This window comes from Colletes latitarsis, chromosome 10, assembly GCF_051014445.1.
Source record: "Colletes latitarsis isolate SP2378_abdomen chromosome 10, iyColLati1, whole genome shotgun sequence".
NCBI classification, from domain to species: Eukaryota; Metazoa; Arthropoda; class Insecta; order Hymenoptera; family Colletidae; genus Colletes; species Colletes latitarsis.
Genome location: NC_135143.1, coordinates 27,200,845 through 27,219,828, shown reverse-complemented (window position 1 = coordinate 27,219,828; position 18,984 = coordinate 27,200,845). Strand labels below are relative to the sequence as shown.

Sequence of the window (18,984 nt, the reverse complement as noted above, 5' to 3'; positions counted from 1 at the left end):
CGTACCTTGAGAGATGAAAACAAACTTGCTCAAACTTCGAGGCTGCACGCGTCACAATGGAATTCCACCATAATGGCTTCTAACAAAATTGGTTTATCGAATTAAAACGAATAACTGCAGATACGAGGGTAAATAGTTCCTTTGAAATTACGAGGGAACAATTTTTTATTATAATCGACAGGATATAAATAGTTACAAAAATGGTTATGTTGCAAATATATTTTTCAAGTATGTTTGAAACTAGACTTTTTTGTTCGTGTGTTTTTAGATAAAGAATTACATTTTTTTTTTCTTAATTCACTTTTGGAGACAATGTTGAATAAAAATTAGAATATTTTGTTTATCAAAGGTTTCAGAATGGTGTATCGAAGTGTGTGTATACAGGGTGTTCGTATTAGTATATCAATTTCTTGATTGAGGCTTCGTTAAAAAGTTATTAAAAAAATTAAATTAAAGAATTTCAAATCATTCTGAAAAATTATATTTAGTTACAAGGGTCACTTACAAGCATTTTTGGTCAATAGACATACCCCAGAAATCCTACCCATTTTCCAGAAAAAAATTCGAGAAGGTACTGAAATTTTTAGACGAAATTAAAAAATTCCAAATCATTCTAAAAAAATTATATTTAGTTACAGGGGTCATTTACAAGCATTTTTGGTCAATAGACGTACCCCCGAAATCGTATCCATTTTCTAGAAAAAAATTCGAGAAAGTATGAAAGTTTTCGAAAAAATTAACAAATCTCAAATCTTTCGAAAAAAATTATTTTTAGTTGCAAGGGTCAATTACAAACATTTTCGGTCATTAGACACACCCCCAAAATCCTGCGCATTTTCGAGAAAAAAATTCGTGTAGGCGAACAAATTTTATTAATAATTTTGTTAATAACTTTTTAACAAAGCCTCTATCAACAAATTAGTATTCTTGATTTTCGTCTTAATTTGGCCTCTAGAATCTCCCATTAAAATTTTTCCCAGGTATCTCTACTTCTACTTCTTCGAATACAATTTTCAAGAAGCTAATATTCTGCAGATATTTTATTCCATCGCAACGTAACTTATTCTCTACTTAGCTCTATTATATTAATTTGTAATGGTGATTATAGTTATGTCACTGCACGCTACGCTATGGAACAGAGCGATGCAGCTGCACTCGGTTGTCCAATCGCGTATTTGTTATTTTGTAACGTAATCTCACCAAATTTGTCTCGCATCGGAGAGTCTGTATTTTTCTATATAATATTGTTAATATAGTCTTAGTAACAACGGGGAAGATAGTGAATCGTGGGGAACGCCCATGCTTCGTATTGTGTTTATATGGGACACGACACATAACGCAACATCAGTCATGCGTTCCTAGTAGCGGAAGTAGAGTGGGGGGTTTTGTTTACCTGGAATAGCTGCACAACCTAATTGACTAAAATTTTAATATCTTTTGTGTTGCAATAATTCGCGACGCACCGTATCGTTCGAACTTTTCCACTTACCAATGACCGACGAGCACGAAAATAAAGTAAATTGATCTTAAATTTCAAATGCAAGATGAATTTTACACGTTTCGTTTAACAATTTTGTGTACACGTACGAAGAAACACGTGTAAAAAAACAAAACCAGATAGTTAATTTCGATGACTCTAAATGCCTGATATCTACGCTGCAGTTGATAACAGGAAAACATATTTCAAGGAGAAATTGATTGTGTCAAGGAATCAAATAGTACGATAAGCGAAATATTTGTTTAAAATCGTTAAATATTTGCTTAAAATATCTTTCGAAGACGCCACGGATATTATAGTGAAACTTTGAGCATCTTTCGTGCGATTTGCATAAGAAAAAGGAAATCATTCCTTCGAAACGCTGATAATAAAGTAAATTACGTCTCTTAAAAAATCGTCATATCGTTTGACTTTGTTTAATAATTCATGTGCAAATGTCAGGGCGTGGTTGAACGTACTATTTACAGTCATTAGAATCATACTTGTCTTGAAATTTAAATAAGATTTGAATTACAAGAAATACTAAGAATACAATTAATTTATTTATACAGAAGCTTTTCTGGCCCGATTCTTATTACGTTTGTCGGGATTATAGATATTTTAATTTTTTTTCTTATAATAACTACTGTCGTTTCTGCAATATTTCAACCCTTAACTCGTATCGTAGTACTTTAACACACGAACGATTAAAATTAATTTTATTTATAATTAATATTGAATAAAAATGGCCCACGATACCAGAAGTACCAAAATCGTGTCAACCGCAAGAGTATTTTCTTTCTGCAAAAATCGTGCAGCAACTATCATACATTTTCGTACGAAAAAATTCATGTAATTAAACAAAATATATACAAATAATGCTGCAAAGTTTCAAATTGATAGTTCAAACGGTTATCCTTCTATAAAATTCCAAAAGTGTCCTCGTTTTTCCATATTTGAGATATCTTCTCGAATGGTCCATTTACTCTGCAAATGAATTTAGCGTATATCTTTGCAAATATTACATATTTTCATACGAAAAAATTCATGCAATTAAACAAAATATATACAAATAATACTGCAAAGTTTCGAATTGATAGCTCAGACGGTTTTCGTATTATAAAATTCCAAAAATGTCCATATTTGAAATATCTTCTCGAATAGTCCATTTAATAAGCAAATGAGTTTAGCGTATATCTTTGCAACTATCACATATTTTCATACGAAAAAATTCATGCAATTGAACAAAATATATACAAATAATGCTGCAAAGTTTCAAACTGATAGTTCAAACGGTTATCCTTCTATAAAATTCCAAAAGTGTCCTCGTTTTTCCATATTTGAGATATCTTCTCGAATGGTCCATTTACTCTGCAAATGAATTTAGCGTATATCTTTGCAAATATCATATATTTTCATACGAAAAAATTCATGCAATTAAACAAAATATATACAAATAATACTGCAAAGTTTCGAATTGATAGCTGAAACGGTTTTCGTATTATAAAATTCCCAAAATGTCCTCGTTTTTCCATGTTTGAAATATCTTCTCGAATAGTCCATTTAATAGGCAAATGAGTTTAGCGTATATCTTTGCAACTATCACATATTTTCATACGAAAAAATTCATGCAATTGAACAAAATATATACAAACAATACTGCAAAGTTTCGAATTGATAGCTCAGACGGTTTTCGTATTATAAAATTCCAAAAATGTCCATATTTGAAATATCTTCTCGAATAGTCCATTTAATAAGCAAATGAGTTTAGCGTATATCTTTGCAACTATCACATATTTTCATACGAAAAAATTCATGCAATTGAACAAAATATATACAAATAATGCTGCAAAGTTTCAAACTGATAGTTCAAACGGTTATCCTTCTATAAAATTCCAAAAGTGTCCTCGTTTTTCCATATTTGAGATATCTTCTCGAATGGTCCATTTACTCTGCAAATGAATTTAGCGTATATCTTTGCAAATGTCACATATTTTCATACGAAAAAATTCATGCAATTAAACAAAATATACACAAATAATACTACAAAGTTTCGAATTGATAGCTCAAACAGTTTTCATATTATAAAATTCGAAAAATGTGTTCGTTTTTCCATGTTTTAAATATCTTCTCGAATGGTCTATTTAATATACAAATGGATTTCTATAAATGCAAACATTTGTAAAAAGTGAAAAAATCCTCGGAATATTCTAAATGCCTTCGTCTACAAATTGAAGTATTTTTTCGAGATCTATCTCGTCATAAATTAAAAATATGATCCTTCTACGTACGTACTTGAAAGGTACCTGCGCCAAATATAGTCGTGCGTATCATTTCATGAGAAATACATGGCAGATACGTAGACGAAGTCGTCAAAACACAATACATTCCATTACGTGAATGGCCTTGAAGCAGCAACACATACAGTGAGTCACCTAGCATGCTTCCAGTCTCTATACAAACAGAAAAACAAATACAGATTTACTGATAGTTGAATAGGCAGACAGATTTGTTGACATGGAACAATGCGTTCCCTGCTGGCGGAAAATAACAACAATTTTAAAAAGACCATGATAAGAACAGAATACATTGATCTAACAACAAACATCCGCAAGATGGTCGACGTTGATTCCCAGAGATGCCAAAAATAAGGAAGTCGAGCCTTTACCGTTTAAGGTAGACATTTTATTTTCACGCTAAGGAAAATGGTGGCCATCGTAACACGATTATCCAAAGATCACTCGATAAATCGAGTCATAGTTAGGTACAAGTATACGCGACGAATCTTAAAAATTTTCTCGAGAAATGAAACTTCGTGCGGAAAAATTTTATCCCAAATTATCAATTGGAATCGTAAACAACACGTTTGCAACGGTTATGGAATAGAATTAACAGTCGACGACTGGGTTAATGTCGAAATTAGGTGCACTTACTTTAGCGGCAGATCGTAACGGGGTTTATCGGTCAACCTATCGTGATCTTCACCGCAACAGTCTCGCTTCTTTTAAACAGCGTCATATGGCATTAATCACGCTTTTCTAGCATTAAGAATAAAAAAAATAATTAGATCTCGGAAGAACAAATTTTCTGTATCAATTTTTCGGTATCATTTTTTTAGGACGAAACATTTTTATGTGCTCTGTACTTCGAAACAGAATCGGACAAATTTTATTCACGAATAACGAATAAATATTTTAGATTTATTCGCGATGAATCTGAATGTCTGTTTAAATAATTTGATAGATTTTGTTTTACAATTTAACGAACAGTCTGTAGTTTCAGACAGAGTAGGACAAATCTTATTCGCGATTAACGAATAAACGTAAAATATTTATTCATGATAGACTTTATTCACGAATAATGAATAAATATTTTAGATTTATTCGTAATGAATCTGAATGTCTATTTAGAAGATCCCTTTGATAGATTTTATTTTACAATTTAACGAATAAACCTAAAATATTTATTCGTAAATCGCGAATAAAATTTGTCCTCTGTCTAAAACTACAGACTGTTCGTTAAATTGTGAAATAAAATCTATCAAAGGGGTTTTTTAAATGGACGTTCAGATTCATTACGAATAAATCTAAACTATTTATTCGTTATTCGTGAATAAAATCTACCATGAATAAATATTTTAGATTTATTCATAATGGATCTGAATGTCTGTTTAAATGATCCCTTCGGTGGACTTTATTTAACGAATAAATTTATTTGAAACTTTTATTCGTTATTCGCGAATAAAATTTGTTCGATTCCTTGCCGGCTGACCCGAATCTGACGAGTCGACTGCCCGTACAACCCCAGTGGAAATATATTCCGAGTAGATTCATTGAGCTGCCATTTCACATGATTATTATTGCATCTGTCTGCCGGTTGTTGACTCCGTCACGACGCTGTGACTGACAATGAGTCTACTGGTAGAATGTATATGCTCAATCGGATTTGCATACGAGATGAACTTAAGCAAAGTGAGCAGGGAATGATATACGACGTGACGTATTTAAATTGTCACCTTGAATTCCATCGAATAACATGAAAATCGTCTCGACGGAGATACAAATCGCACGCACGAGCTACGAAAGAAGACTGAAAAAAAATGTACATTTTTCTGGAGAAGCTGATAAACCGTTAGCGAACTCACGAACAAATTATTTATTAAGCTCGTGAGAATGAAAAAAATAAAGAGCTGTTATTTTTGTAAATTTTCTAAATTCATTGATTACTCAAAATATGTGTTTGCTTGAGTATTAAAACAATTTTGAAAATTTTTACGAGTGGAGATGTCTGTGTTCTATTGATTATTGATCGTGATCCAGAAATAGTATTTTTCTGGATTGTATCACTTTTGCAGCCTACGTGCGATATGTATACCCTGGGAAATATTTTAACGGGAGATTCTAGAGGCCAAAATAAGACGAAAATCAAGAATACCAATTTGTTGATGGGGGCTTCGTTAAAAAGTTATTAACAATTAAATTGAAATATTTCAAATCGTTCTGGAAAAATTATTTTCGGTTGTGAGGGTCAATTACAATCATTTTTGGTCATTAGACAAACCCTCGAAATCCTACCCACTTTCGAGAAAAAAATTCAGAAAGGGGAACAAATTTATCGATAAAATTGAAATATTTCAAATCGTTCTGGAAAAATTATTTTCGGTTGTGAGGGTCAATTACAATCATTTTTGGTCATTAGACAAACCCTCGAAATCCTACCCACTTTCGAGAAAAAAAATCGAGAAGATGCTGAAATTTTTCGGCGAAAAAAAAATTTTTCAAATCGTTCTAAAAAAATTATATTTAGTTACAGAGGTTAATTACAATCATTTTTGGTCATTACACATACCCCCGAAATCCTACGCACTTTCGAGAAAAAAATTCCTTACTGAAAATCTAAGTGCCTAAATTCGACGGAAAAAAAAAAATTTCAAATCGTTCTGGAAAAATTATTATCGGTTGCAAGGGTCAATTACAATCATTTTTGGTGAATAGACATACCCCCAAAATCCTACCCACTTTCTAGAAAAAAATTCGAGAAGGTGTGAAATTTTTCGACGAAAAAAAAAATTTCAAATCGTTCTGAAAAAAATATTGTTAGCTGTGGGGGTCAATTACAATCGTTTTTGGTGAATAGACATACCCCCGAAATCCTACCCACTTTCGAGAAAAAAATTCAGTAAGGGTGGAACTTTAAACGTTAATAACTTTTTAACAAAGCCTCAATCAACAAATTAGTATTCTTGATTTTCGTCTTATTTTGGCCTCTAGAATCCTCCATTAAAATTTTTCCCACGTGTGGCTGAACACACTGTATACGATTTTCTCTGTTTTTATATACGCAAATTATACTTGTCATCGGTTCATTAATATTTCTTTATTCGTTTTGATTTCTTTTCTTTTTAAGATAAGTGGATTTAATGGTTCCGTATAGAAATGACTGATATACGTTGCCCGATAGCAGTAAAATTGAGAAGGATTGTTATCATTTTTTCACGTCGGAAATTAGGTTGACGCAGACATCTACACGCGATACGATATGTATATGTAAAAGTCATAGAAAGTATGATCGATAACCCTTCGATTTTATTACTTCCAATAGGCGATTATGCGTCCTGCATATCAATTTTATTAACGTAGTTGCTGAAACACCGCGTCACGTTTGCTTCAACGCAGCTATAAAAGTCGACTTACAATTAGTAATATCGGTGTGTTTGTGGTACCTGTCGATCTAATTGTTTCCACAGATGTTTTATCGGATTAAGAACTGGACTTTGAGGTGGTTAAAATGGCGATTGTATTTTTCCAAAAATTGTTTCGCAATCTTTCAGGCAATCGTTCATTTGTTTTACGTCAATGGAAAAGAAAGACGTACAAGAAAATTTCAAAATTTTCATCAATCAAAAATGATAATAAAAACCGAACTTTTTAAGGATATAGTAAAAATTAGATCACGTGTCTTTTTTTATATATTTTTTATTCCCAAAAATTTACCAATTTATACCTATGAAAAAGAAGTGTAATTTTATTAAACAATTTTTCTCCGCGTAAACTATTATTCTTTCTCGTTTCACTCGATCGTTTCGCGTAATTGATTTCGAATAAATTTTTCTTGATAAAATCACCTTCGAATTAGAGAGACAACTTGGTCGGCGATTTTTAATAATTCCAAAAATTGTTTCGCTATCTTAATCGTTCATTTGTTTTACGTCAATGGAAAAAAGACGTACAAGAAAATTTCAAAATTTTCATCAATCAAAAATGATAATAAAAACCGAACTTTTTAAGGATATAGTAAAAATTAGATCACGTGTCTTTTTTTATATATTTTTTATTCCCAAAAATTTACCAATTTATACCTATGAAAAAGAAGTGTAATTTTATTAAACAATTTTTCTCCGCGTAAACTATTATTCTTTCTCGTTTCACTCGATCGTTTCGCGTAATTGATTTCGAATAAATTTTTCTTGATAAAATCACCTTCGAATTAGAGAGGACTTAGTCGGCGATTTTTAATAATTCCAAAAATTGTTTCGCTATCTTAATCGTTCATTTGTTTTACGTCAATGGAAAAAAGACGTACAAGAAAATTTGAAAATTTTCATCAATCAAAAATGATAATAAAAACCGAATTATTTAAAAATATAGTAAAAATTAGTTCACGTGTCTTTTTTATATATTTTTTGTTCACGAAAATTTACCAATTTATATCTACGAAAAAGAAGTGTAATTTTACTAAATAATTTTTCTCCGCGTAAACTATTATTCTTTCTCGTTTCACTCGATCGTTTCGCGTAATTGATTTCGAATAAACTTTTCTTGATAAAATCACCTTCGAATTAGAGAGACAACTTGGTCGGCGATTTTTAATAATTCCAAAAATTGTTTCGCTATCTTAATCGTTTATTTGTTTTACGTCAATGGAAAAAAGACGTACAAGAAAATTTGAAAATTTTCATCAATCAAAAATGATAATAAAAACCGAATTATTTAAAAATATAGTAAAAATTAGTTCACGTGTCTTTTTTATATATTTTTTGTTCACGAAAATTTACTAATTTATATCTACGAAAAAGAAGTGTAATTTTACTAAATAATTTTTCTCCGCGTAAACTATTATTCTTTCTCGTTTCACTCGATCGTTTCACGTAATTGATTTCGAATAAACTTTTCTTGATAAAATCACCTTCGAATTAGAGAGGACTTAGTCGGCGATTTTTAATAAAAAGAGCCTTGAAAAGCTCGTTCGTGGGTCGTCAACCCCTTATTTGCTGGATACCCGACAGAGAAGAAATCGTTTTAGACCGGCAAAAAAAGCTCGGTTCAGCGAACGAAATGCACGCCACGTCGGAGCGTTTCCTGGAAATGGAGTGTTTTAGAGCGTTTAACCAGCGCGAGAGTGATATTTATCGAATTATGAGGCACCGTGCTTATAACGTTTTGGTCGTGTTACGTTCTCCCACACCGAACCTTGCCACGCCCGTAACCCCAACAAGTTGTTGAACAATGCGATAAAGAAGAAGTAGAATTTGCGTGGGCAAAGCCACCCCAGGTTGTCTCGTATTTCCTGCCGTGACATTGTCCCTGAAAACTGAGTTTACAAACAATCGTCGATAAGGTGAAATTCGCGAGGAAATCGGATCTCGTCGATACACTTACGTGTCGATCCATACGACAGACGAACTTACCAACGAAATCCACCCAACCGGAAGTATTTCCACGCATAAGAAAAAAAAAAATTACCTAAGTAACCTTACCAACATGATAACCGAAATTATCTCCACTAGCCTTTAAGTGAAAGCGCAATCATCGTCCCAGTTGATAGTTAAATGACTATGAAGAGCCGCGCGATCGTCGCTGCGATCCAACGTCGAACACAATGGCTGGTGTAAATAAAAGATGTAAACTTCGAACTTGATCAAAGTCACGATAAATGCGCACTTTCGGAATTTCTGTTTGTTCGACTGTACGAATGTTTGATTTAACGTCGGTCAGTTGTTTTCGTAATTCTATCTTTATCCCGAATTTTCTATATTTTTAGAAGTTTCGTTTGTTTGCTCCGCCATTACCGAAAAACGGTTCGACGTGTCGCGATCTTTTACGCGCGCAAGAAAGCTTTCAGGTTTTATGGAATAGGCTATTTTACATCGATCGCTGTTCAAGAAATGTTCAAAAATTACTTTATATAGGGGGTTACTTGCAATTATTTTTTGGCAATCGTCATACTCCGGAAATCCTACCCGTTTTCGAGAAAAAAATTCGAGAAGGTACGAAATTTTTCGAGAAAATTAAAATATTTCTAATCGTTCTGAAAAAAATATTGTTAGCTGTGGGGGTCAATTACGATCATTTTTGGTGAATAGACATACCCCCGAATTCCTGCGCATTTCCGAGAAAAAAATTCAATATGGGCGGAACTTTAATTGTTAATAACATTTTAACGAAGCCTCAATCAACAAATTGGTATTCTTGATTTTCGTCTTTTTTTGGCCTCTAGAATCCTGTATTAAAATTTTTCCCAGGGTTGGCCGAACACCCTGTACGTTTTACGAAGGTTAGAAAGTGGCGTTTTATCGAGGTGTTACACTATTCGACACCTTTCCTTCTTCTCAACGGGGTTTTTAAAGTAATTTCTTCGTCACATTCGTATCTTTCGTTGTAACTATAATTTCCTACTAATTTAACTACTAGCTTTTCTATTTCTTCATCGTATTTATTATTTTTCCGTGTTCTCCGACTGCTGCCTCGCAAGCGCGACCACTTTGAATCAAATTGCCGACACTTGATCGACTTTTAAACCGGTTTATGACACTGTACAGCAAAAAAACGACTTTTCTTCGTCATTTCTGCAGCCGTGCTCTGTGATTCACTCGCGTTACGTATAATATGTGAATTATTATCTTTCCGCGGTGGTAGTTTCTTTCGTTTTTTTTTTTTTTTTTAGATACTGTCGCTTTGTTTTGATTGTTTGCTTAGCTGATTGTTTAAAGGATCGAATGACGTAAAGGATGGCTATCAAGAGTTTCCTGTACCTTATCTGAAAATGATAATGGGGCACTCCTCGAAAGAACGACGATATATTGTATTTTATACTATTTGCCGATACTTCTACACGTCGAGAGTAATGTTTCACGAAGTGCAATACATCTGCAAAAATGATTAAAACCACGCGACAAATGATTTTCTATCGTCAGTAGTATCCAAGTTAAACAGCTTAAACATTTCAGACGGTTGAAAATTTTTGTACAATTTTATTAACGTTGTTGTTTTGTATTCCGTAAGATATTCATCTTTCGTTCAGCTTCCGTTATTGAAGTATGAGAAACACTGGTTTAGAAAGTGCTTAGGAGACGTATTTTTGTATCACTTTATTTGTCTTGCTGGTTTCTGTTGTATAATAAACTAGAGTAGGCAAAATAGGGGTTTAGCATTGTAGTTCTGAGTATTTCTATCCCCAAAAGCTACAATCTGCCACTATTCTTATTTTGTAATTTTATAACAATTTTCTTATCAGTATATTTATCAATATTTATCTTTTTATCAGTACCGGATCTAGAAGAGTTCGAAGAGTAACAAAAAATCGCGATAAAATTCGAGGTTTCGAGAATCTCTCCTTTAGAAATAATAAAAGAAATAAAATAATCAAATATTTATTCGTAGTTCCAGATATCTGTAATATATTCGAATGTTAAATGACATTTAATAGTCTTCGTTGATAAATAAATACATAAGAAGTAAAATAAATGAAAGCCATAAATATTTTTTACTCTCCAAATATTGAAATCGAATATTCTTTTACTAGCTCGACTATTGAATATGAAATATCGATACATTTGGCATTCGTCGATAAAGAAATTGCTAATTAGCGATTTATTCTATACAGGGTGTTCGGTCACGACTGGGAAAGATTTTAATGGGGGATTCTAGAGGCCAAAATGAGACGAAAATCAAGAATACCAATTTGTTGATGGAGGATTCGTTAAAAAGTTATTGACGTTTAAAGTTCTGCCCTTAATGAATTTTTTTCTCGAAAATGCGTAGGATTTCGGGGGTGTGTATGTTGACCAAAAATAATTGTAATTGACCCCCGCAACCGAAAATAAATTTTCCAAAATGATTTGAAACTTTTCAATTTCGCCGAAAAATTTCACCTAATCGAATTTTTTTCTCGAAAACGCGTAGGAATTCGGGGGTATGTCTAATCACCAAAAATAATTGCAATTGACTTCTGCAACCAAAAATAATTTTTCCAAAATGATTTGAAACTTCTCAAATTGGCCGAAAAATTTCACCTAATCGAATTTTTTTCTCGAAAACGCGTAGGAATTCGGGGGTATGTCTAATCACCAAAAATAATTGCAATTGACTTCTGCAACCAAAAATAATTTTTCCAAAATGATTTGAAACTTCTCAAATTCGCCGAAAAATTTCACCTAATCGAATTTTTTTCTCGAAAATGCGTAGGATTTCGGGGGTGTGTATGTTGACCAAAAATAATTGCAATTGACCCCCGCAACCGAAAATAATTTTTCCAAAATGATTTGAAATTTTTCAATTACGCCGAAAAATTTCACCTAATCGAATTTTTTTCTCGAAAACGCGTAGGAATTCGGGGGTATGTCTAATCACCAAAAATAATTGCAACTGACTCATGCAACCAAAAATAATTTTTCCAAAATGATTTAAAACTTCTCAAATTCGCCGAAAAATTTCACCTAATCGAATTTTTTTCTCGAAAACGCGTAGGAATCCGGGGGTATATGTATTCACCAAAAATGATTGTAATCGACGCTAGTAATCAAAAATAATTTTTTCAGAATGATTTGAAATTTTTGAATTTAATTGTTAATAACTGTTTAACGAAGCCTCCATCAACAAATTGATATTCTTGATTTTCGTCTTATTTTGGGCTCTAGAATCCCTCATTAAAATGTTTCCCAGGGTTGACCGAACACCCTGTATATAGCGAAGTGTCGATCGAGCGCTTGTGAGAGCGCGACCCCTCTGGTGGCGAACATGGGAGGCGACGCCATAGTGTTAATAGTAAATAAATATTTTAGGGATAAATGTGAACCGAAGATCGTATTTATAAACCAAAGCTGCCGGATTTAGCAGCGAAATTGTAACCAAGAATATAAACATAAATAAGATCTTATTTACACGCGAATCCGTGAATACATATATTACACTATGTACGGTAAATTTTCGTGCACCGCGGTGTTTATTGTGTCCATTTTCACGTTGAAGCTGGCTGTAAACACCGAAGGCTCTAATACGTAACAGATAGCTTTATCGTTCGCGTATCGGATAAATAAAAAAATTATTGGTCATGTACAGCTGTTCGTGCTTCGCAAACAAAAGTTTACTCGTTTGCACTACCGGGCATAAACGATAACGCAATCGTTAATTTACCGAGAAATTAAAGATACCTGCACTATTTTTTTTTGCTGCAACAATAGAACGTTACTGATATTTTTATTCGTAATCTACGTAAAAATACACTCCCTCGTTCCGATTAGATATTAATACATTTTAAAATACTCTAGAATTAGCGAAACGTTTTTTAATTGCAATTAGATGTTAAAGCAAGAGCACATTCGTATATATTTATATATTTTTTGTACGATACAGGGGAAGTCGAAAAAATAATTCAAAGAAGTTCACATAAATATGTATCCTTGTTGACGAGTTGTAGCCACTTTTGCACTCGAATTATTCATAATGCCACGCTGAGACAGGCCTCTGCAACTGGAAGATTAACGGGTCAATGTTATGTCAATTTCTTCATTGATTAATTGAATGAACTATTGGAGAAATCCCATTTGATATACGTCACGTGTAAATACGTGGTACATCGTCGTATTTTAACAGTATTATAGTATTTCAAACATAGTATTTCTTCGTAGAAAAATTTCCAAACAATTAATTATGTTGTGCAGATCAGAAATACAGCAACGATGAATTCATTACTGATTTATATTTCGCGTATAGTTTCATGCTTAAAAGTATCCGCCATATTGTTAATGAGAACCGGTTTTTTATTGTCAAATACAGGGTGTTCGACCACCCCTGGGAAAAACTTTAATGAGGTATTCTAGAGGCCAAAATAAGACGAAAATCAAGAATACCAATTTGTTGATGAAGACTTCTTTAAAAAGTTATTAACAATTAAATTCAAAAATTTCAAATCGTTCTGGAAAAATTATTTTCGATTGCAGGGGTTAATTACAATCATTTTTGGTCATTACACATACCCTCGAAATCCTATCCACTTTCGAGAAAAAAATTCGAGTAGATACAGAAATTTTTAGACGAAATTAAAAAATTTCAAATCATACTAAAAAAATTATATTTAGTTACAGGGGTTAATTACAATCATTTCTGGTCATTACACATACCCCCGAAAACCTACGCACTTTCGGGAAAAAAATTCCTTACCGAAAATCTAATTCGGTGCCTAAATTCGACGAAAAAAAAATTTTCAAATCGTTCTGGAAAAATTATTTTCGATTTCAGGGGTCAATTACAATCATTTTTGGTCATTACACATACCCTCGAAATCCTACGCACTTTTGAGAAAAAAATTTTTTGCTGAAAATATAATGTGGTGTTAGAAATGTTACCCTGAAATTTCATGCGTATGTTAAAAACATCGTAATTTCTGAATGGATTGAAGGATTTTAATGTTTCAAAATGCAATCGATTCGTATTTTTACGAAAAATATGTAGAAATTTCAATACTATTCGAAAAGTTATTCCTTAAACCTGTAAATTGTGCAGAACTCCATAAAAATGGCCCAATCTTCAAACGTCCATAACTTCTACAATAGTGAACGTATCTCAATGAAATTTAGTATAGAAGTGGAGCTTATGGATACCTACAAAAGAGTACTAAACAAAATTTTCGTAAGACGTCAAACAAATGTATTAAAACTGAAAAACGAATTTTTTAAAAAAAATCGAAAGGGGGTAGGTGCCTAAATTTTTCTACAGAAAAAAAAAAATTTCAAATCGTTTTGGAAAAATTATTTTCGATTTCAGGGGTCAATTACAATAATTTTTGGTGAATAGGCACACCCTCGAAATCCTTTGCATTTTCGAGAAAAAAATTCATTACGGGCGGAACTTTTTAAATGTTAATAACTTTTTAACGAAGCCTTAATAAAGAAATTGGTATTCTTGATTTTCGTCTTATTTTGGCCTCTGGAATCCTCCATTAAAATTTTCCCCATGTATAGCAACCGAGGAGTTAGGTCTGGGTTAGCACCACAACATAAGTAAAGCTTTGTGAATTTCAAAATTTTAACAATTTTGCAAATTAAATTTGTAAATATACAAGCAACTTACAATCAATTTATTTGAAGTTTTATTATATTTAATTCGTGTCTTTTCATGGATAAAATACTCGTTCGTTTGGTAAAAGAAATTGTATATATTAATAATAAATTTAACGAACTTTAATTTTCTAAATCAGGGAGGGTTTTCTTATCCTTTAAATGTTAATCGCGATTCCAAGACAGTCGATCTTCAGTTGCAATTGAAGATTGATTGCAACTGAAATCAATTGCAATTAAATTCCGTGTTTTCAATAGCAATTGATTTTGCAATTGATCGATTAATTGATCGAAAACGTAATTGATCAACGCCCAACGTTCGTTACGTGTATTGCAATTCGTTATCAGTTTATTTAACAAATAAAAATTTGCCCATGGTATCGATAAGCAATTATTACCCAGAGGTGTGCATATTTATTCGTCTTGACATAATGTTTTCGTGTTTCTGCTAATCGCGTTTCTACAGAAGCGTGAAGAAATTATGGTTCAAGGCACCGTCCTCGTTTCTTAATTTCAGAGTTTCGCGATCTCGGAGATTAGTATTAATCGCAGGATGGCGTGGAGGCAGTATTTTATTGCTCTGAATTCAATTATCTCGAAATGTTTATTTATCAGCCACTTATCGTTCACTGTTATCTCAGACGTATTTAAGGTGTTTATACGTATCTTCCTGTTTCTGTTATGTATTCTTTTTGTTGTCTCGATTATTTAAAGACACCTGATCCTCTTTTGTTACGAGTTCCGCCAGAACTCTCGTCAATCTAATATAAAATATTAAAATAAAAATTTCATACCAGAATTAAAACTTGACACAACACAGAAAAGAAATAATTTAGAAGTTAAAATTTCATCGAGTGACTTTTATTCGTAATTTGCTGTTTCACTCGACCCTGAGATATTGTCGCCGCTCGGTCTTGAGCCCGCGACAAGTTCTCAAGGAACACATCGAACGTATGTACGTTCGTGAATTTTTCACGCATTTTCCCGGTCGGTTTTAATAATTCTTCGCTACGATTATACGTAAAAATATCGTTAAAAAATGAAAGTATACTATCTTTTCGTCTTCGAATCAAATATAGAGTGAAACGCGACGCGCTGACGATTGATTTCGTTCGTTCGGTGGATGGTTTTCGGATTTTCGTTCGCGTATCGATAAATTGGAATGAAAATTCCCCGATTTGTCCGTGAAAAGTGAGAGGTCGCGATTACTTTCTTGGATGTAGAGGTTTACGACATATCGCGCGTTACTGATTCCGTTTAATCAACAATAAAAAGGACGATACTATAAAACTTGTTTGTTGAATTTCAGCCTTTTCCACAGCCGCCGAGGAGGTGGGAGATGGAATTCAAGGGCACGATAATGACACGGGTAAGTAGGTAAAAACAATTTTAAACTCATGTCCGCGAGAAACTCGTTCGGCTCCTTTTACAGAATATCTCTCTGTAATACTACATCGTACGATTACAATTAAAATAATTCTTTAATTCCTTCTTCAACGTCACTTGAATATTTCGTTGTCGCGTACCAAACGTAATCAACCAAAATTATAATTTAAGGAAAACCTAAAATACTGTTCAATTCCATAGTAACTTCAAGATCCGATTTCAAAACGATTTTTTAACAAATTCAAGAAATTTAAAGGTGTCGATTTTTTATCGAAATTACAAAGGTACTTCTATATTTTTAATATTAATTACAAAAAATATTATTTTGTCATGAGATAAAAATAATGTAATTATACGAGGACCAATTAGAAATTTTAAGGTTCGTTCGACCCCTGAGGAGAAGATTAAATTTAACAAATATTGTTTTAGTGATTCGAGCAATCAGTCAGGTAGAAATTCATAGAAATTTAATCATCCAACAGTTGTAAAAATTGCATGTAATTAATTAAGGGGACATTCTCATGTGAATTATGGAAAATTGATCCATTTTTCTTAATTTTTTTTAAAGGAAATATTACATTTGAAGTTATGATTCATATTTACAGTTTACTTAGCTATCCTTAGTGAGGGCTATGCAAAAAATGTTCTACAATCCACAATACTTGACATTTATCTCTCAAAATTTAACAATACATTATTAAATATACAGGGTGTTCGGACACCCGTGGGAAAAATTTTAATGGGGGATTCTAGAGGCCAAAATAAGACGAAAATCAAGAATACCAATTTGTTGATGGTGGCTTCGTTAAGAAGTTATTGACGTTTAAAGTTTTGCCCTTAATGAATTTTTTTCTCGAAAATGCGCAAGATTTCGGGGGTATGTGTAATGACCAAAAATGATTGTAATTAACCCCTGTAAGTAAATATAATTTTTTTAGTATGATTTGAAATTTTTTAATTGACGTTTAAAGTTTTGCCCTTAATGAATTTTTTTCTCGAAAATGCGCAGGATTTCAGGGGTATGTGTAATGACCAAAAATGATTGTAATTAACCCCTGTAAGTAAATATAATTTTTTTAGTATGATTTGAAATTTTTTAATTTCGTCGAAAAATTTCGTACCTTCTCGAATTTTTTTCTAGAAAATGGGTAGGATTTCCGGGGTATGTCTATTGACAAAAAATGCTTGTAATTGACCCCTGTAACTAAATATAATTTTTTTAGTATGATTTGAAATTTTTCAATTTTGTCGAAAAATTTCGTACCTTCTCGAATTTTTTTCTCGAAAATGCGCAAGATTTCAGGGGTATGTGTAATGACCAAAAATGATTGTAATTGCCCCCTGTAACTGAAAAGAATTTTTTTAGAACGATTTGAAAAATTTTTTTTTCGTCGAAAAATTTCACACCTCCTCGAATTTTTTTCTCGAAACTGAGTAGGATTTCGAGGGTATGTCTGTTGACCAAAAATGCTTGCAATTGACCCCCGCAACCGAAAATAATTTTTCCAAAGCGATTTGAAATTTTTGAATTTAATTGTTAATAACTTTTTAACGAAGCCTCCATCGAGAAATTGGTATTCTTGATTTTCGTCTTATTTTGGCCTCCAGAATCTCCCATTAAAATATTTCCTTGGAATGGCCGAACACTCTCTATATACTTTCAAAAAATGAAATAAAGAAATCTATTTTTTTGACTCCCCCCTTAGAAAAGAACACCGACGACCTTAAAGTCTCGGTAATAATTCTAAATCAAACCCATGCTCATTACAATACGTAGATCTCATCGAAACGCAGTGCACTTCGTTTAGAAAGTTTCGAAAATAACAGAGCGTAGTACGATTAAATTGAAGGATTCAGCATATTCACAAATACATTCGCGCCTTTCGGAGTTTCTATCACGTTTATTCTATAATTTTGAAGCGGTAATCTATTCCTTTCGACGTCTCACTTATTAATCTTGTCGGACCGATAAAGATTAATTAACGACTGATATGGTCGTTCAACCTGAAATCGAACGTTCCTTCCTCCTCATCGATCCATCACCTGTTTTACTTTCAAAGGAAATCGTTGAAGATTTTATCTGCGGCTCTATAATCGTATTTTGATTTCAATTTGGATCATGGACTTTAGATTCGATGCACGTTTTCTGTTTCGACAAAAAAAAAAAAAAAACGATTCGTCAATCATAGGTAAAATCTTATTTACTTTGCTCTTTCCTCGACTGATAATTCACGACGCGGAAGATAGTATTATTATCGACGAATTTATCGTATCCTCGTCCGTGTTTGCGGTTTCTTAAATGCCAGTTCAAATATTTTTGTCGTGCGGTCGGCAAAGGAAGGGCTACGTTCAGAGTAGCCACACTCGAGCCGCTAAAATGTTAACCTTACCGTTTAACTGCTCAATTATTCTACTTCCCGTCTCTTCGCGCGAAACCTGCAGGGACGCGCCCTCTGTCGCTCGAATATGGCGTCGCGTAGCAATAACCTAAGAAAGGAAATAGTTCGTGACGTCACTCGCAGTCACAGAAATGACCTTCGGCCCGGAACGAACGACAATCGATAATTCAGAGTTGGTCATTAGCCGTATAATTTCGAATAAATATTTATGTAAGGTGATTAGCCGAATAAAATTATTGTACCCTGAACGATACATCCTGGGCAATTATACCTTATTTGCACTGTTCGTAACCACTACACTTTTGTTCGAATAGACGTTCGTTTGGATATAATCAAAAGCTTGGACAAATAAATATGTATACGTTGTTTGAATGTTTCTGTATTTTGTA

The 18,984-nt window shown here is 32.9% G+C and overlaps 1 protein-coding gene across 3 annotated transcripts in view; it reads left to right on the top strand.

Annotated features, from left to right (window-relative positions):
• Positions 1-18,984, top strand: part of LOC143347130 (uncharacterized) — a 90,617-nt gene that overhangs the window by 16,786 nt on the left and 54,847 nt on the right. For all 3 annotated transcript variants that reach the window (XR_013080555.1, XM_076776057.1, XM_076776056.1), the window contains exon 2: positions 16,120-16,179. Coding sequence is in view for 2 of the 3 variants with exons in the window: in XM_076776057.1 (XP_076632172.1) it covers positions 16,120-16,179 (60 nt within the window). In the remaining variant the exon portion in view is untranslated. The remainder of the gene's footprint in view (positions 1-16,119; positions 16,180-18,984) is intronic.